Below are 21,420 nucleotides of genomic sequence, written 5' to 3' on the forward strand. Positions count from 1 at the left end.
GATTTGGAACAATAAACCCTTGTTAATTCAGATGACACTAATTTGGGGTTGATGTATTCCAAATGCATTCTGGACTCAGTTTTAGCTTTTATCTAGAGAAATCAGATTTTCTACTTAAATTAGTACAGGTACACTTGCCTTTGTTTAGTAAATGTGTACTTAGTTGATTTTGCTGTTTACCCAAGGTAACACTTTCAGTATCTCCTGCATCACTCCTTAGGAAACTTCCCCTAGCTTCTGTTTGCTGCAATCCCTGGGTCAGCTCAGTGAGAACACAGAAAAGTGAATATTAAGAAATGGATAGAGTTCATTCAGGCATAGATATGGAATCCATCATTCAGAGAGAAATTTCCTTTTCACAGACTAGAGAAGCCAATTTACACCTTAGCTTGCTACTTAAAACTTGGACTATGGAGGATAGGATAATTGAGCTGTAATAATAGTCCTTTTATTGTGTATTCCATTTTCCTAAGAGAAGAAGTATTTCTCATTTGGTCTCTAGGAAGAAGCAAATGAGCAGCCCTAGGGAAAAGTTTGACATTTGTCTTTGTAATTTTCTCTTCTCTTCTATGCCCTTCTCCCAGATCTTAGTGTTCTTATGTTCCCCACCATTCAGACACCCATTGTTCTCCATTACTAAAGCCTTTTTTTGGGTGGGATCTATTGGTGCTGGTTCTTCCCGGGATTCTTGCTTAAAAATGACTTCCTCCTTCCCAATTTTCTCATTCTCACGTTAAATCTCTTCTCATTTCTCAGTGCTGTTAGAGCCAGGTGGCAGGAAGGGGGGAAGAAACTAATGTTGTTAACGTTAATTCACCATAAGATTCACCAAAAGGTATATAGCATCTAAATGCTTCAAGTGAAAGTTTTAAAAGTTACAGGAAGAAATATACAATAAAGCTATAAAAATTGGCACTCTCAACGGACTCCTTTCAGACATAGACAAATGAAACAAAAATAAATGCCCAAGAAACAACTTAAGGACTTCAACAGAACTATATGCAAGTTCTTCCTCATGTTCACCTGAAATATGCCTCTGAAGTTTCTACCTTAGCCCTTCTCTTTGCACTGAAGTGGCATGGGATAATTTAAATCTTTTTTGCATGACAGCCTTTCACATATTTGATTATAGCTCCCATCTCTCCTCAGTCTTCTTTTCACATGAATCATTTAACCAACCATTACTTGTATAAGATAGTCTCTACACATCTCTCTTTCCTCTTTACTTCAGGTTGTTATATCTTTACATCTCTAGATGTGATACCCAGAACCAGCCTTATTATTCCCAGGTGCCTTCTGACCAACATGAGTGCTATAGAATGACTAACTTTTGACTTGGACATTTTATTTTAATATTTTAATAAATTCTCTTCATCAAGACATTATATTTTAATATTTTAATCAATACGGCTTAAAATATTTAGATTTTTTAGTAGCTGAGTCATACTCTTGGCTCTCGTTGAGCTTATAGTTAATTAAAACTCCCAGATTTTTTTTGCGTGAACTTCTGCCAAGACAGATAGGTTTAATCCAGTACTTGAGTGGATGGTTTTTTGTACTTCAGCGTAGGATTTGGAATTAATAAGGATGAATGTAATATTGTTATTTGGGGCCTAGCACTTCAACCCATCAAGACAATTTTGCTTCTGTCTTCTGTTGTAGTTACCTTCCCCTCCCAGTCTTATAAAAGGTACACTTCTGAAATTTACAGATGCTCTGTTTCAAACCAAATTATTGATGAAAATGCTAAACAGAGTAGGGCCAGGACCAAAGTTCTAAGAGATTTCATTTAGAGACCCCCTTCTTTATGGACAGATAACCATTGATTACTAGAACTATTTTGATTTTTATCTATCTTCTGGCATGAATTTTTACCCTCTTATAAGGATATCATGAAAATTATTGTGTTTTGCTCACATAGAGAAATACTTCTGTCATTGCCCTAATAATCTTATTACCCTACAAGAAATTTAATTTTGCATTTACCATTTAACACACTTGCTAATAGTTTATCATTTTTGACAGTTTTAATTATAAATGTGAATATTTTTCAACAAAAATTACTCTATTTCAGCCTGTTCAACATGAGAAACTTGAATGTGTGTTTTGCCACTACTTAATCTTCTCCTCTTCTGATTTATATATAACAATGATCTTTCTGGTTTTTCAATTCTCAAAGAATTTCTCATCCTTAGAAGGAATCAATCTATACACCTGCTGAGGGATCTGCTGTTAAGAATGGTTTTACCTCTTCGCTTGTCAGTAATGAAGCCAGGTGCTTAATTGATTTATACTTATTCATTGGTGAACAAGTGTACGGCCTCATCACTAGATATATGCTTCTTGAGTGATTAATCCTTAGCCTTGAAATGATATCATCGTTATAAAAAAATCAGTAAACATTTACTAAAACAAATGCTAGATGCCAGGCACTATGTTAAGCACCAGGGATACAAAAAGAGGGAAAAATTATTTCCTGCCCTCAAGAAGCTTACAATTTAATGAGGAGTTCCTCATATCAGAGATACTTATAGGATGACGGTCTGGGAGGCAGCAGAATACAATGAGAAGAATCCTGAATCTGCAGTCAGAAGACGTGGGTTCAAATCCTGACTCTGCCCTTTAACTAGAATGCAAGGGAAGCTGTTTAATTTCTCTGGTCCTCAGTTTCCTTGTCTATAAATTGAGGAGGTTGAACTACATGGCCTTTAAGGTCCTTTTCAGCTCTAAAATCTGTGCTCTAAATCTATCATCTTTTAAAAAAAAATAAAAACGGGGAAAAGAGAAAAAAGTCAGCAAAATTGATCAGTACATTAAAAGGGTTTGAAAATATATGCAGTGTTCCACACACTTTACAGAGATGCACATTCTGCCTTTGCAGAAGAATTAAGGATAGATGTCTTCTCATCTCTTCTTTGAGGCCATTAAATGTCTGGTCTACTAAATAGACCTTCTTGAATTGACCTTGTTGCAAGTATTGAGAATGATGGTAAGCTCGAGATAGTGCAGTGATGACCATGACCTATTTATAAAAGGAGTTGGTGTCAGCAGGTCTGTGATATATACCAGACTGGGAGCCAACAGAGCATTGTTTAAACATGTGTACACACACACACACACACACACACACACACACATGCACACGCACACACACTCACTTCATGTCAAATTTAAATACTGGCTAGAAAGAAGGTTTTATGCTTTTAAAAGGGAGAAAATTACATGATTATAAAAAAGTAAATTCAATTATACAGAGACAGATTCATCCATGCCATCTAAGTTTTGGTTCTTCTGGCTTGGAGTCTTGTGGAGCAGAAGACAAAATTTGTGTGTGCGTGTGTGTGTATGTATATAAAGAACAAGGAGGTTTCAGTAACCCAATTTCTGTGAACTCTAAGCAGGAAAATTAATGCCTTGTATTTGATAAGTAGCAAGCAGGGAATTAGGGCTTTTCATTCCCAGAGCTCTTTAATTTCAAACATTTGGGAAGCTGGGTCTCAGTCCAGAAAGTGTTGACACCTAAAGCACTGTTAGCAAGATTTCTCTTTAAAAATAGAACAGGGAAAACTAGAATTGGATTACCTAGCAACTTCATAGCAGCCAAAAGTCATAAGAAAGCTTTCCTTTTTCTTTTCTTTCTTTCTTTCTTTTTTTTGGTTTTTGCATCTCTTTGCTTTTGGCTCTGAGTAATAGATCACTAGACGAAGGAGAGATTAGGTCATCCTTAACAAAGGGGGAAGGGAATGTTTACTACAGGAAAAAGCATAATGAGACCTTGGGATAGTGAAAAGGTCACTGGATCTGGGATTTGGCTTGGAATCCCACCTCTCCTTTCTACTCATGTGACTGTGGGCAACTCATCTCCCACACCTTCAGGTTTCTTTATCTGTAAACAGAGGGAGCTGGACCAGATTATCCCTAAAATCCCTTACAGCTCTAAAGCTAGGATACTAAGTAGGAAAGAATGTTCTGTTTCTTTCCTCTTGTCCTCACACTTGTGGGAAGCTTCCCTATTAGGACAGGACAATAAATCCAACCAGGTCATCCATCTGCTGGCCACTGCCAGCATTGCAAGCATACTGTGCTACCTTGGAGGAAATTGTTCCACAAGGAACCAGACTTATAAAGGAAGATTAAATGTAACAGTCAGAGATATATTAAAATAGAAGACTTCTTAACCCAAAGTGAATTTCTGATTGGTAAAACTTCAGGAATTGTGACTATCAAATTTTAGCTGATATAGAACATATATTCTCAGGGCAAAAGAATCTTCTGGTGCATGGCTAGGCATCCAGGGAAACCTGGATCAGACATCTGAATCCTCTCCAGGTCATAGTACAGTGGAAAGAAGATTGAATTTGGAGTCAAAGTGCCCATACCCCAATCCTTCACTTAACCTCTCAGCCTCAGTTTCCTCATCTGTAAAATGGTGAGATCAGATTAGGTGACCGTTAAGGTGCCTTCCAATTCTCAACTTATGATCCTGTGATCTAATATCCTCAAAGCAATGTCCTGTCCTAACTCTATTGCTCCTACCTTGTACCAGAGTGAAAGAATGAAGTTGTGTTGTTGTTTTAAATGCGCAGAGCACTTTCTGCACATTCTTATTAAATTTTTTCTTGTTGGATCCAGCCTACATCATTTCTGTCTGTCAAGATTTTGCGGACTTCCAATTGTGCCATATGATGTTTTAGTTAATTCAGTTTTGTGTCGTTCCCAGTATGGAAAATCATGCCGTCTATGTTTTTATCCAATTCAACTGATTAACGTTTAGAATAGTATAGAACCCAGAATACAAGCCTATGAAGCTGTTCGAAAAAGTCCTTTAGGTTGACATTGTCAACAAAACCCTGTGGGCAAGTACACACACTCACAGAATGCTTCAGTTATGTGTCTCCCTAATTATATTCCACACACTGTTTTATTTTGTCTACAAGAGCAAGAGACTTTGTTAAATGCTTTGTCAGATATCGTATGTACCTAGCATTCTTCTGGTCTTCCAAGCTTTGTAATCCTATCAGATGAGGAACCTGCTAATTTCAGATTCTCCTTATTTAGAACTGGGCATAAGCAAGACGGTGACTCGAACATAATGAAATCTGAGTTCATTTTGTAGGATGTTCTCATTACCTAATTTTAATAGCTTATATATGTGTGTATCTATGTATACATGCATGTGTATTTGTGTGTATAATGTGTGTATATATAAGCATATGTGTGTATACACAAACACGCATATGCACACACTACATGGTACAGTTGATAGAGTGCTGGACCTAGATTCAGGAAGATTAAGCCAGCCTCAGACTCTTAGTAGCTGTGTGGCTCTGGGCAAGTAGGTCATGTTTGCCTCAGTTTCCTCATCTGTAAAAATGAACTGCAGATGGAAATGGCAAACCACTCTAGTATTTTTGCCAATAAAACCTCAAATGGGGTCATGAAGTCAGATATAATTCAAAACTACTGAACAACAATGTATATGTGTGAGTGTGTGTGTATATTTGTATGTATATAAACACACATATATACAGAGAGTGAGTTCCAGTTTAAACTAATTTGCTGGGTGATTGGGGTGTTTTTATTTTGAGTGACAAATCTTTGTATTTGGTTTGCAATTGAACTTAAATCTTTTCAGTTTAGACCAGGAAATTAGCATTCTCATTTCGTTTTACACTTCAGTTTAAGCCCTCTTTTAATGTCACTATACTTTTTTTTTTTCATTTACACATCTCAGATTTCACTAATAGATTGATTTTTGCCCCAGTTGTAGAGAGTTAAAAAGATTTGACCCTATCTTTTTTCTCTGTGTCCCTGACCCTTTCTTTCTCTCTTGTTAGTTGATCTATCCCTCTCCTGTAATGGAAAATATTTTGGTGTAAATAGTGAAGACAGAATCTTTCTCTGCTCATGTAGCACATGATAGTGTCACCCTTCCTTTATATCTCAGCATGGGGGAGCCTAAGGCATGAAGGGCTGAAACCTTATATTGCCTGAGTGTGTCACCACTCCGAGTGGTTGGCGATGGAGGATTATGGCACAGCTGTGAAGTCATGAAGCCACTTAGGCAATTTCACATCTTAAAATGTCAGTAACTGATCTGCCAGCTTGTTTTTTCTGTCTAATGTTGGGGTCTGGCTCCTGGATCTAGAAGTGGTTTCTCCAATGGTTGTTAAACAAAGTGGGATGGATATCTGCTTTGCTCTGAAACCATGGTCTTCAGATCTTGTGGTTGTCCGTGGTACTTTTTAGTGCCTTGAACTTCAGCTGCTCCTAGAGACCTATTAGGAATAAGCCCTAGCTGGTAAAAGAACAGATGGTATCTCAACATTAGATAGAGGCTTACTTTTTTGCTTGCTTTAAAATTTACAAAGCAATTTCCTTGCAACAAGCCTGTGAGTTAGGTGCTATTACACATTATCGTTTCCCATTTAACAAACAGGAAATCGAGTCTCAGGGAGGTGAATTGGCTTGCCTACATTTATTCACCCAGGAATTGTTGGTGTTGAGAATTCTCATGCCTTCAGATCCCAACATTTTTTTCTTCTACAGCAAAGTGCTTTTCTATCTTTTTAAGAGTCCTTAGAAATAGCTCACAGAACTCTCTTTTGGAAGGACACCATCTGAAAACCACATTTTTGTAACCTTATGTGGTCATTATTGCAGTGAAAAGAGTAATATTCTTGGTATTAAGAGACCTGAGTTCAAATGGTGCCCCTGACATTAATAGCTGTGTGACCATCAGCAAGTTACACAACTACCTTTGAGCATATTACCTCATCTGTAAAGTGGGAACAATAACACTGGTAACCCTCTGCAGGATTGTTGTGAAGATCACTGAAATATTAAGCTATGGAGATTGCTGTATTAGTGTCAAGTCAGATGGCAATGCTACTGCTGCTTTTAGACTTTTAGATCTTTTTTTTTAATTTAAAGATTGAATTTCACTGGCAAATGAGCTTTTTCCTAGGTTTGTTGTCATTAGAAGGTAAAAAACACTCAATCACCAAGAATTTCTTGAATCTTTCTCTGGATTTTTCCCCCTCTAGTCATCCTTGTGTTTAGCTTGAACTGTGGCACAGGCAAAATATGTGAAAGCAGAGAGTACTGTACCTAAGAGTCCTGGCTACTCACTATTTTTTTTTCTGTAGATAAAAAAAGCTTCTCTTTGAGGAGTGGCCACAAAATGGGCAAGGAACCAAGTCTAAATTGGTATGTGGTGCTGTTATAAGAGCAGGAATTTAACAGCCTTCTGTCACTCCAATTTCTTTTAGTTTGATTTTGCAACAGCAGAGCTACTAACTTTATTTTCTGCCAGACCTTTTTGTCTTGGCCGAAAAATATTAGAGTTTTGTTAAGCATGAAGAACTTGTCTTCTGGATAGTCCAGACAGCCCGTTAACTAGGATTTGGGAAACCAACATTCTTCTCCCAGTTCCCATTAAAGTAGCACAGAGCTTTTGTTTGTTCACAAGACTTTTTCTCAACCACAACCTTGTGAGAGAGTTAGTACAAGCATTAATACTCTCATTTTACAGATGAGGAAATGGTAGCCTATAATCCCTGAGACTTTCCATGATTACACAATCAGCAAATGGCCTGGCATTCTAATTCCTGAAGTTTAGCATGCTTTCTACTTCCCTCCCCCCCTTTTTTTCCCCATTTCCTCTGTTTCGGTAAAGAGTCATTCGCCATATTGCAAAGTACAAGGCAAGATCTCCCATAGTTGAGTCAAAGCTCCCAGTGAAATTCCCTGCAGTCTTCTAGTAGCTTCAGTTAAATCTAGTGCCATTTGGTCTGAGGTAAAAAATACTCTTTGAATAGAACAGCCCCAGGTGGTAAATCCAAGGAAACCGGCAGAGAGGCATAGTACAGAAAATATGGGGCAATTGGCTACCGATTCGACACTGAACAAAGTGATGCAAAATGTTGGATTCCATTGTTAAAGATCTTTAACACTCGTCTTTAAACATCATTAGTCATGCTAGAAAAACCTTAAGCCTCTGTGGGATATCCCTGCTGGGTGAAATTACCATGGACAGAAATGAATGGGCAAACAAGTTGAAGCCAATTCAAATTCATTTTCTTTGCCTGCAGTTTTCTTGCTGGCTGATGTCAGGCATTCAGAGATGAGTAATTTCTTTTATGTTGGTGTATCTTAGAAACAACTTCATTTGGGATGCTAAGCCCGCTGTTGGGTCTGTGGTAGTTAAGGTCTTGTAGTCATAGAATCTTAAGTGAGAAGGGGCCTCAGAGATCAGATAGTCCATCCAATGAGGTAATAGCTGTAAAGGGCTTTGTACCACGCCTTGCACATAGTAAGCACTATAAATATTGCTATTGTTGTTCTTAATAGCTTTAAGGTTTTCAAAACATTGCACATGTTACTTCATATGACCCTCATAGCAATCCTGGAAGGTAGATGCTTCTGTTATTCTTTACAGATGAGGAAACTGAGGCAAGCAGCGGTGAAGTGACTTGCCCAGGGTCACACAGCTAATAAGTTTCCAAGGCTGAATTTGATCTTGGGTCTTCCTGACTCCAGGCTGGGTCCTTTATTCACTGTATTCCCTAGCTGTTTGAGTTTTCCTATGAGTTTCCACAATAGAATCAAATGTGATAACATAGCAGCTTTATGAGAGGCCAGACAGCATCATTTGGTGTGCAGCCTCCCTCTTTTTTGACTGAAGTCTCTCTTCCCAAGTCCTCTCACCATCAGCTCTAGCACAGAGATTTGGGAGAGCTCCCCTTTCTCCCCTGCCTGATTTTCCAGTGAGTTTTACCCATTGCCCGTGTGGTCTCTTGCAGTCCTGTCTCAGTGCCCTTCTGGACACTAGTTTGTCAACATTCCCTTGCAAAGGATAATGCTTCATCTCAAACCAGCAAAGAGCACAGTGGGGACTTTGCGTCGTCACAGAGACAGCCTAGGGTGGTGAATGGGGTGCTAGATTTGGGTGAATACAATACAATCAATCCACCACTGGAAATAAAGAAACAAAAATGAAACAGTGGGAGATTTTGGTTCAAACCGTATCTCTGATACTTAGTAACTAAGTGCCAATAGGAAAATTACATAATTTCTCTTCACTTCAATTTCCTCAGCTCTAAAATGGGGATGATAATATCTGCAGCACCTACTTTACCAGGTTGTTCTGATGATCAAATGAAGTAATAGTGTGAGAAGCACTTTGAAAATAGTAAAAATGCTATAGGAATGATGGTTATTATTGGTGCTGGACAGTGTTGTTAATATTCAGTTAATTAATATTCCTGTTGGCTCAAATTGAGTTTGTGGTCCGTTAAATTATTACCAGTTCATTGTCCTCTGAAATTTTGACCTCTGCATCTCTTTTGTTCTGTAGTTGATTTTTTCCCTCATAAAAATCACTTTAAAGCTTATCCCGTCATCTTAACAGTTCAGTTCCTTCATCACATCTCTCAACTCAGTAACCCTTGAGAAAGTAAATTCACTTAGTTTGTGGTATCTGTACTAGCTCTTGTACATTTAGAAAAGAAGCACCAGATTCTTTTCTAAATGTGTACCAAATAGCTCTTTTGATCCTCCCTTCCAGAATTTTGCAAACGATTGTCAAAGTTACCAGTTTGTGTTTCTCTGGATCCATTTTTTTCTTTTCAAAAATTTGGAAATTTTCCCGGTTCTGGTCTTCTGAGACCTCTCCAGTGTGCCATGATTTTTCTAGGTTTATTGATAGTATTTGCAAATTTTTTCAGTACATTGGGATTAGAAATGAATAAGCAGAAATATAAGCTCTTTTTAAAACATCTACATTCTGTCTTGCTGTTTCCCCGCCCATCTTTGTCGGCAATTCAATTTGAATGTGTTCTTTACCTTCCAATTGGAAGATTCTTCTTTTTGCTTTGGGGGGGGAAGGAAACCAACATTTATTAAGTACCTACTGTGTGCCAGGCACAGGGGCTAAATGTTTTTTAAATATTTCATTTGGTAATATTTTGACTTGAATTTTTGAAAGGCTCAATTTATATTGCTCCTATGTTTCTAAAGTTATTATGGTGTGTTACTAATATACTTAGCTTGGTTTTGTATCTATAGGTTAGCATGCGTCAAGGATCTGTGCTTTGGGGAACGGGAGGGCACAGATACTCTTTTCAGTGATGAAGATCATAATCCCTCTGCATCTTGAAAGGCAGTATATTGTAGCAAATGAAGGCTAGATTTGGAATCCAAGATGTGGGTTCAGATCTTGCTTCAAACACTTTTCAGCTCTTGGCAAATCACTCAGTCACTTTCAGGTACCCCCATCTGTAAAATGAGGAAAACAGTAACTTCCCTTGGTGCTATGAGGATCCCATAAGATCTATAGGAAAAGTCCCTCATCAACCTTAAAAGGTTCTTTAAAAAGCGTTAATAGTTTTTATCATCATCCTAGTAGGTCTTCTCAAATTGTTATGACTTAGTAAATTCATCCCTCTGCAACCACTCTGGTGATAAACTCCTCCAAACTTCCTGGTTCTTACACACAGATAGCTGTTAGCTCAGTGTTCCTGCCCTGCTTGATAGCACCTATTAGAGTTGGTTCTCTGTTGGCATAACCTCCAAGAATGCAGGGTTTATATTATGATGAGACATTAGAATGGAATTTAAATGGAGAGTCACACATAGTGATCATAGATTAGAGTCAGAGGGGATATCAGAGGACATCAATCGAACCCTTCACTTGAAATATGAGTAAACTAAAGATATGAGACTTTAAAGTAACTGCCCTAAGGTCTTTCAAAGATAGTTACTGGTGGAACCAGGGTCCTCTAATGTGCAACATCCATGTCCCATCTAGGTGGTCAGTTGTAAGAAAAGACATACTGACATTTGCCTTTAAATGTACCCAATTTTAAGCCTCTAAGAGTTGTTTTCTTTGTATATGTCACTTTTTACTCATGATCTCAACTGTGCTCTAGAAAGGGTAGATAGATTACAATCTCAGTGAATCCTACATTATCTATGCCTTGATTCTATTATGTTGCAGGATAGATACAGTTGAATATTAATGCACATTGGCTTTTTTGGGGGGTGGGGGGAGTTGTGTGTGTTTTCCTCTGCTTTGTATGTAATAGACTAACCATCAGTGTGTCATTCTTGTAGATCGAGTCTGGATTTTTTCATGAAAGTGATGTCAAGATAGTGGCAAAGTCAATTCGAGACAGAGTGGCATTAATTCAGTGGAGAAGAGAGAGGATCTGGCCTATTGTGCAGTCTGAGGAGCGCCGGGACTCAGAGAGCCTCGATAAATCCAAGTTGCCACAGGCACAACTCCAGGTTCAGGTCACATACCATTCTCATGTTGGCCAGCAGACTCCACTAGAACCAGAGGAGCCCGAAGCTGACCAGCATCTCTTTCAGCCGAAGCTTCCCACGAGTGCCACATCAGTGGCATGTAAGTCTTATTTCTCTTCTTTTCAATGAAAATGCAATTATAACATAGTAGAACCCTACTGCAGCATGGTTTATAACATCATGGATTATCTGTTTATGCTTCAAAGTCAAATTGTGTCCTTTGAGACCAATATAGCTATTTAAAAGCTATGGAATTATTATTATTTTTTTTTTTGCAAAGGAAGGGAGATAAGAATTTTAAAAAAAATAATAGATAGTTTTCATGTAGAATATAGGAAAATGAAAGTTATTGTGAAATAAGGATTTGCAGCTTATCATTATTAGGGAATTTAAGACAGTACAACCTGTATGTTTTTTGGTAAGGTCACAATGGGCTCTTTTTTTTTTTTTTTTTTAATGTTCGCAGTACTGAATAGTAGACAGTGTGATAAAGTAAAAAGGTTACTGGGCTTGGAGTCTGAAAAAAACCTGAGACTGAGTCACTTCTTTGGTACTTAGTTATGTTAGACAATTGCTTTAAGTTCTCTGGGCCTCAACTTCTTCATCTGTAAAATGTCAGTAACAGTGTCTGTAGTATTTAATTTAGTTTAATTTGTTTTGAGGCACATTGCAAACCTGCAAGATATATTAATGTCAGGCAGTGGAATTACACTAAACTGGAGAAAGCATTGGCTATAGGAGGGTATCTAGCAATGATCTCATGACATGCCAGTGAACATGTGTTAAAATCAGCCATTAAGCATTTATTAAATTTCTACAATGAGCTAGATACTAGAGATTCAAAGAAAAAAGTGAACCCCAGTCTCTTCCCTTGTGAAACTTATTCTCTTCTCTCTGTCTGTCCACATAGGGTATCATACCCTTATCTGTGGATTCTCTGCCCAAAGGAATGTAAATATTGATTGCTGAAACCTCACAAGATATACTGGAGTTTACAGCTAGATTTCTTTAGGACCATGCCTTAAACTCTCATTGATAAAAGAGGCCATTCTTTGCCTCATTTCTTACCTAACCTTAATCACTGAATGGGCATTGCTTCAGTCAAATTGAGACCTGGAAAAGAACTTAGCTTAAAAAGGCCATGGTCTCCCACTGCATCCTATCTCCAGTCATCTTGATCTGTATCTTGCCACTGGAATCAGATGTCTCCAGAGGAGAAAGTGAAGCTGGTGACTTTGCACAGCCCTCCCTCAATTAAATGCAATTCACTTGGAAGTCATGGCATCACCCTTCACCATCACCATGGCATGACCCTCTTCCAGAACGTAGGACAAACAACAAACAGTAATCATTCTGTTGAAGAGACAGTATGTATATTTGCAAGTGTGTGCAAAATGGATACCTGGTAATTGGGGATAGAGGGTAGGTACCAATAGATAAGAGTAGATCAAGAAAGCTTCATGAATGGGGTATCCCCTGACCTGAGCTTGGAAGGAAGCACAAATTCTCAGATGCGGAGAGAAGGAAGGGACCATATTCTAGCATGGAGCATGTAAATAATTAAATAATAAAAACTAGAAAAGTTAGATTCAGGTAGGTTGTGAAGCACCTGAAATGCTAAACATAGAAGCTTCTATTTGACTCTAGAGGAAATAGGGAACCCCAGGAGTTTGAGAAATGGAGTGACTTGATCAGTCTTGTGCTTTAGCAAAATTCATTTTGGCATCTATTGGGGAAGCAGGGCAGGAATAAGAAATATAAGTCAGTGGAGGAATGGCATACCATGGAATCCTTTAAGCACCTGGATTTCTCCCAGCTTCTATCAACAGTAGTTGCTTTCTTCTTTTTTAGAGCATTCATTTAAAATGAGAAATCAGTTGGGAATTGAGCAAGCAGGAAAACTTGTCTTTTCCAGTTTGAGTTAGCAGGGTAATTGTTAAAATTGAATTAACTGGGTATCTTGATTTTATGATTGTGTTGTGTGTGTGTGTTGATGTGTCTGAATGTGTTTAATTTGAATGTGTTTTAATACTGTCATCCACGATGACTTGGAAAACAGAAAAGGATGGTGTATTTATTTTCAAGTTACATAAAACACATTATGTTTAGAACTAAAATAGTTCATTTTAGAAGTACTTTCCCTGGTCTGGGTTTTTTGGATTGTTTTTTTTTTTAAAGAAAAAACTATATTAGTTGGTAAAGAAAAATAAACAGCCTTAAAAGAATAGTTGCTTCAGTGAAAGCTTTCAGAACAATTTAAATGTCTGGGTTCAGGAGTTATCATAAACATCAGATTAAAAATCTATGAATAAATTGATGAATCATCTCTCATAAAATCTCATAAAAATGCCTTCATAAAAATCTTGTAAGTTGCCTTATTTTAAAGATGAGGGAATGGGGGATGTGTTACATTTGACTGTTGTCACTTAATATTGAATAGATAGAAAAGGAGATTTTGCTAACTTTCGCTGGTAGTAGATACTGCTTATATTGAGTTATCCTGGGTAGTAGTTCAGGAGACAGCTGGGTGGTACAATGGATAGAATGCTGGGATTGGAGAGAGGAAGGGCTGAGTTCAAATTCAACCTCAGATATTTTCTAGCTATGTGATACTGGCCAAATCACTTAACCTAGGTTTGCCTCAGTTTCCTCAACTGTAAAAATGGAGGTAATAAAAGCACTTACCTCCCAGAGTTGCTATTGTAAAGATCAAATGAGTAAAGTACTTAACACAGTCCATTAATAAATGTTTCCTTCCCCTCTCCCTTGTTTCCTTCCTCCTTTTCTCCCTTCTTCAATTTTGAGTGTCTGTGAAGAGGGAAAGGGTCAGTCATTGATTATGTCAACTTGTACGTTTTGCCAAGTGCTAACTTAGTGTAGTTTCTTTGTTTAGAGACTGTGAAGAAAGCTAATTTGTGCTTAGATAGTTTAAAAAAAAAATGGAATTAGCCTCAGAACTGCGCTTGGGCATGCTCTTCAGTCATGTATTTAATAACTAAGTTCTTGAATAGTAACTGAATCATCTAAGGGGAGCCTCGTTTATGACATTTGCAAGCACTCGACCCAGCATAAGGAAGTTGGAAACAAAACCCCAATTTGGTTTCTAACCCACTTTGTTCATATGGTGCTTTTCCACATAATCCAGTAGTCTGTATTTTGATTAATACTGTTTTTAGATTCTTTAGCTTAGTATTAAACAGCTCTCTACTGTCAGGGAATTGGAAAGAAGAGATTATTTTGGAAGTTAATAATTTAATACCTATGTGCATGCAAAGTGCTATAAACAGAGTTTGTTTCAATTTATAATTGATGTTACTTCTACACACTTTACCACTGGTTTTGAGTTTACTTATGTTTCTGCTGGTTGGCTATTTTAAGTTCAGAGGAAATCCAAAAATCCAAGGAAGAAATATAAAGAGTGAACTCTTATCTACCGACCACCTGCAACTTAAAGATTGCAGCTTAGTTTAGGCTCCTAGATTTGGAATTTGTAGATCTTACTGTTTACTAAATCATTGTGGGTGACAGTATATATGCATGATATTAATAAAAGGGAGGAGAAAAGGATGAAGGAAGAGGAAAGAAAAGGGGGTAGAGGGAAGGATTTATTAAGAGCTTACTATGTGCCAGGCACTGTGGTAAGTACTTTACAGAGCACCATAGCAACTGGGTTTGATAGGTACTACAGGTGTACCAATGAAGAGAGGTCACGGAGTCACACAGCTGGTCAGTGTCACATAAATCCTGACTCCAAGTCTAGCACACCATCCACCAAACCATGCTGCTTTATAGAGGGAGTAATAGATGGCCCTTCACAATTCAGGGTTAAATTTTGTATGACAAGTTTAAATTAAACATCTGAATGCATTTTTTTTTTTACTTGATTACAAAAGAGGAAAGAAAGAAATTGAATCAGGTCATAAACACTACCACTACCATTCAACATGCCTTTTCTTTTTCTTTTTGCTGTCTGCAAGAATATGTTGGCAAAACGGGCTTTCTCCACTCTTACGCTAGCATTAGTCTGATTATTGAGTTAGGAAAAGAAGGTTGCCATTTGGTGCATACAAATCCTGAGGCCAACAGTTAGACTCTCGCTGACAGTGAGAGTTTCCTTTGGGATATGGAACACGAAAGGCAGGATTGAGAACCAGCTGTCATTTTTCATTTTTACTGCGATGAAAGCAGTAGACTGAACAATTTCCATGGGCACCATCTTGGAATTTTCCACTGACAAACACAATAGTTTTAGTGAAACAAGCTTGTTAATTGTATGGAGATATTTAATAAGCTTCACTGAATCTGAAAAGGCCCCTGTCAAGCTTTAATATTCAGTAAAACCATTGTAATCCTGACTTACATTTCACAAAGATGCCACGATGGACCAATTGCCAAGGTTCTGCAGTTTCCAGACTTGAATTCAGATCAAATCTGTGCCTGATGAGCAGAAGCAAAGCTATGGACTGTGCAGTTCTTTTGTGGGAAAAAAAAAAAAAAGCTTGGCTTATGGTGAACTTGGTAGTGCATAGAATGGTGGATGGAGTACCCAGACATAGACTTTTCATTCATAATGGGACAGCAACCAGAATACTGGGATATTACTCTGTGGCTTTATTTTTTCTAAATACCAAAGGTAGGCAGGACCTATTCAAGTGACTCTACTGGGCTGTTGCAAATTCTGCCAGTCTTTTAAGTGCCATGGATCATATCATCGTAGTGCCATCAAGTACCAAAAGTCCCCTCCAATGACCCCTTATTACCTTTGGGATTCAGTAAATATGTGTTTAGTATATAAAAACCTGTGCCTTCCTACTTTTCCAGTGTCTATCCTTCCTCTCTACACACTCGAATCCGGCCATACTGCATCTTCTTTTTCAACACAATACACAACATTATCTCCAAACCTTTGACCTGGCTGTCCTTATAAATTTTCCTCACCTCTGCCTTTTGGATTCTCTGGTTTCCATTAAGTTGTAGTTGAAGCATGACCTGCCACATGAAATCTTTTCTCCTCCTCCTCGTTAGTACAATCCCTCCTAACGCTTCCTTGTCACATCAGTCAATGAGCATTTATTAAGGGCTTATCCTGTTGATATGTAGCTAAGCACTGAGAACAAATACAAACTGAGAGACAACCACTGCCTGCAAGGAACTGAGGTTCTAATAAGGACATTTTCCAAAAGGGAGCTCAGAAGTGTTAGGGGCGAGGGGAATCCAGGGACAAAGGGTAGAGAGTTAGAAGGCGAGGGATGGGAAAAATTAAGGATGCCTGACCTGGGGATTTTGAAACAAACTTAGCATTTGGAGAAGGGGATGTTCCAGAGGGAGAAGACCACAAGTGATGTCTGGAGTTACATGTTGAGAACGCAGTGCCCAAGTCCAGAGACCTAGAGCAGAGCCAGAGAAAGAATGATGACTGGATGGTCTGAGGCCCTGCCTTTCCTTGTATTCATTTTGTACCTATTCGATATATTAGTATATGTACTTGGTTTTTTCCCCCTCATAGAGTGTGAGCTCCTGGAATTAAGGGACATTTCATTTTTGTCCTTGTTTCTCCAACACCTAGTATTTTTGCTTAAATAGTTATTGATTGGTTGATTCATGTTCCATATATAGCTTTTGCATACCCTCCATAAGTACTTGAGATTATAAATTATCAAAAAGTAATTTATTAAGTGCCTATTCTTTGCAAGGCTGTGGAAATACAAATTTCAGAACAGTCCTTTTCCTCAAGGAGCTTATATTCCATGTACAAATATGAATGTATATGGGAACTGGGAGACAGGATCCTTTTTACAATGTGATCCTTCCTCAATACAATGAATGTTGTAGTAGTCAAACTGATGGCGTTACCCTCTGGCATGTAGAGCAGACCAACCTCTTTTTGGAGCTGATGTTATTTGCAAAGTTTTGACAAATTCCTTCAAAGTGAGTTCTAATGGAGAAGTGGGTTTTTATGTTGTGCTAGTATTTCCATTTTCCTGAACATGTCCAACATTGTTTGTTCTGGGCATTAATAGAATCGTAGTGTTTAACAAAAATGTTTACTCCAAGCCTTGTAATTTTGTTTTCTGCCTCCAGCGGATAGCACATTTGACAGTGGCCAAGGCTCCACTGTGTACTCAGACTCCCAGAGTAGCCAGCAGAGTGTGATTTACTCTTCTCTGCCCGATGCCATCCCTCCCGTTATTCAACGAGTCTACAGCCCACCTGTCAGTGATGGTCAGGTCGGGACGCAGAGCCACCCATCTCTGGGACCCTATCAGCAGCCTACAGCAGTAAGTTCTTAGTTTCAGTCCTCATTACTTGTGCTTATAAAGTGATCTCTTCATGTGTCAGTTTCCTGAATTATCACTACACTCAACTCTCAGTTGTTTTCTCTAATTTGCAGGGGGAATAGACAATGAATATTATTGAATAAACCAAAAATCACTTCTGCTTGGTTTTGGAACACATTAGGCAACTTAGTCTGACTAATTAGGTTGAAGTCTCACAGTATGTACCATCTGACTTCACTCGATTTGGCCAGAAGCTTACCAAGTAGCAGGGGAGATATCAACCTGGGATTAAAAATTTGTCATAGGATAATCCTCAAAAGTGAATTTTTCACACACATGTCACTGTGACTTAGCTGTATTTCATGATTTTCCTCCCTGCCCCCAGCTTCTCATTCTTCCCCACTCATTATTCATACTAAATAGCTTATTGATTTAAAAAATTTGTATTTACGTATTTTTAATCTTGCTATAAAAAATACAGGCTTTTAAATAGGAAATGATGTAGTTTGCATTTCCCTATTTTCATTAAAAGTGGGTTCAAATTCACACACACACACACACACACACACACACACACACACACACTGTTATGTGGCATTTTTGGAAACTCCCCCAGGATGCAGCAGATGGTCTCAACATGCCTAATAATGCTATACAACCACCATTAACTCACTAGGTCTTTGAGGAGAACTCAAGGTCTGTTGGTAGACACATGGTCACTTCTTTCTTTCTTTTGTCAACTCAGTGGATCTGCTATTAGGGACATGTAGCTAAAGTAACTGGAGATTTTCTGAGACAACCTTCCCTGTGAAGCGAGGATAGGAAAGAAGTCCTAGATACGAATGAGAAAAAGACTTCTGCAGTATCTGCAAAGTCCAAGAAGATATTTCCCCTAAAACAGGTGAAATTGTATAATAAAAAATATATTAATAAATTGTATGATTTTCAGGAAAAGGTCGTGTGTGTGTGTGTGTATGTGCTCAAGCCCTATTCAAAAATAACCTCCTTACTGTAAAGAGTGGAATTTTCTGGTGGTGAGATGTATACATTCCTAAAAGTAATACCATATTACCATAATGCCGTATTAAGAAGTATCACCCTACCTGTTATGTCCTGTGTGGCCACTTATCCATAGCCTAGCTTTGCTTAAAAGTCAGGAGTAAGGATGTAGAACTGGCATTTTATCCACTTAGATGGGAACAAGGTGATGTTGTTGGCATGCATACTATTCAGTTTAACAGACTTTTAACGTGTCTCCTATGTGCAGATCACTGTAGTTGTTACTAAGAATACTAAGAAACAAAGTAGTCTTCCTTGGAAAAAAATTTTTTTATGTTTTTTTCTTTTTCTTGGAGGTAGACTGTGGTAACCCCAAAATTTCCTAGTGATTATAGTTTTCCTCCTTGTCATTTTCCTTTTTCCACCCTCTGTTTTGGATGTATTTCAGTAGTTAGCCTGTTTCATATTCAAGTTTACCATGCCTTCATGATGTACCAAAGTAAAATTTGAGGGGTGTGTTTTCTGTTCTCCTCAGCCTGGGCTGACTGTGGGCCCTGTTTCATCCACTGTACTCCCTCCGAGACCACAGCAGCATTACCCAGAACCAGCAATGACTTTTTCAGTGCAGCCAACAACAGTTGCTTCAGGGCATATGGGGCCAGCGCCATCTATGTTACCCACCCAGCAGGTAAGTCTATAAAATTTCTTTATCTCTCTAATCTGGTCTTCAAGCAGAGAGAGGGAAAAGAGAGCTTATATTAATGCCTTTTGTTTCTGCATTACAGTCACTTTTTAATATGGCACCTTCCTCTCCAAAATAGAATAAAGAAAAAGTTAAGCTAAAATAATTGAAAACAGTGATTACCTTTTATATCTAATGTTCTCTCCCCGCAAGTAACCTTTCTGCTGAAAGGAGGAAGGTCTATATTTTATTATTAGTTTTCCAGGAGCAGAATTGATTATTACCATTTTCTGGAGTTGTGCTTTCTTTTAGAGTTCTTTTCATTGATGCTGTTAGTCATTGTATATTTTATTCTTATAGCTTCTGCTTTTTTCATCCACTGCTGTGTCCTGGGATCTCATCTCTTCTCCCTCTGTATTATTTTTCTGGGTGATCTCATTTGTTCATGTGGTTTCTGTAATTATCTCTATTGAAGATGATTCCCAGATTTATTTATCCAGCCCTAACCCCTCTTCTGAACTCCAGTTTCATATCTTCAACTGCCTCTTGGATATCTTGAACTGAGTGGCCTGTAGGCCCCTCAAACTTACCATATCCAACCAGATCTCACTACCTTCTCTACAAAAGCCCTTTTCTTTGTAATGGCTCTATTACTGTGGAGAGCATCACCAGTCACCCAGGTTCGCAATGTTGGTGTTATCTTTAACTCTATACTCTTACTCACAGCTTCCCCCCCAAGCGTAATGTCCCTTTCTCTCAATTCACACAGCTCTGCCACCCTGGAACAAGCTGTATCATCTCATACCTCATCTACTGCAATAGCCTTCTGGTTGGTCTCCCTGCATTAAGTCTCTTCCATACTCCAGTCCATTCTCTGTTCAACTGCCAAAGTGATTGTTTTACTCAAATATCTGGCTGGGTCACCTACTCACCCTACTACCTCAGGATCAGATATGAAATCCTCTGTTTGGCATTTAAAGCCCTTTACAATCTGACTCCTTCGTACGTTTTGTTCCCCTCTACCTACTCTGTGATTCAGTAATACTTATCTTTTGTTCCTCATACGTCCCTGACTCCTTCCTCCTGCCCTGGACTGCTCTCCATCCTCATTTATGTCTCCTGACTTTTCCTGGCTTCTGTAGAGACTCAGATCAAATCCTACCTTCCACAAAAGTCCAAAGCATTGCATTACCTCCTATTTTCACTGTATATGTCTTCTGTGTATATATTTGTTAGTAGACTGTCTCTCTGTGGCATGTGAATAAAGCTTTAATGAATGTTGGCTGATTGAATATTTCAGTCTTTATGAATTGGTAAAATCTTCCCCTGTTTCTTTGAATTTCTCATATTCATTCATTCAGTAAGCTTTTATTGAATGTGTGCTATATGCCAAGTACATGTGCTAGGTACTAGAGACAAAAATGAAATAGGTAAAAATAGAAGTATAAAAAAGTATATTAAAAGTACAAAGTAATTTTCCTGGGCCAGGTCACTATGAACTTGGGGGATGCAGGAAGTGTTCATGTCAGAGGCAGTGGCAGTGTTTTGAGGTGAGAGGGACCTGCTCAGTTATATCTCATTATGTTCGTGTATTACAGTTTGCTTAGTCATTCCTCAGATGATGAGCACCCGCTTTGTTTGCATGGAAAGTGTTATTGGATTTCACTATATACTGGTCCTTTATTTTTCTTGTTGACCTCCTTAGGAGATGTGCTCAGTTCTGGGTTTGCTGGGGCAAAGGGTAGGAACAATTGAATCACTTTTCTTACATGACGGTCCTTTCATTGCTGAGTCTTATTCATGATAGATTTTTCTCAATTTGCGTATTCTCTAAGAAAAATGACAGAAATTGGTTTTAAGTACTTTAAGTACTTTTTCCCCAAAAATACCTGCATGAGCCAAAATCTATATTATTTTACTTCTAGGAATAGTAAAATGTGTCAGTCCTGAAGCCCTAATCAACGTCTGATACATTAATGATGATGATCACTCATTGAATGCCTATTGTGTGCCAGACACTGAAAGGTGCAAATATAACGATTAAAACCCTACTCACAAAGAATTGCATATCCTAACAGAGGAGACAGACAAAACATATATAAGTGCATACAGAAAATATATACAGAAGGGGCAGCTAAGTGGTATAGTGGTTAG

General features: G+C 38.2%; 1 protein-coding gene across 10 annotated transcripts in view; it reads left to right on the forward strand.

Annotated features, from left to right (window-relative positions):
* Positions 1-21,420, forward strand: part of WNK2 (WNK lysine deficient protein kinase 2) — a 227,177-nt gene that overhangs the window by 128,871 nt on the left and 76,886 nt on the right. For all 10 annotated transcript variants that reach the window (XM_072598213.1, XM_072598214.1, XM_072598215.1 and 7 more), the window contains exons 8-10: positions 11,116-11,407; positions 17,389-17,585; positions 19,120-19,272. In XM_072598213.1, coding sequence (XP_072454314.1) covers positions 11,116-11,407; positions 17,389-17,585; positions 19,120-19,272 — 642 coding nt within the window. The remainder of the gene's footprint in view (positions 1-11,115; positions 11,408-17,388; positions 17,586-19,119; positions 19,273-21,420) is intronic.

This window comes from Notamacropus eugenii, chromosome 3 (assembly GCF_028372415.1).
Source record: "Notamacropus eugenii isolate mMacEug1 chromosome 3, mMacEug1.pri_v2, whole genome shotgun sequence".
NCBI lineage: Eukaryota > Metazoa > Chordata > Mammalia > Diprotodontia > Macropodidae > Notamacropus > Notamacropus eugenii.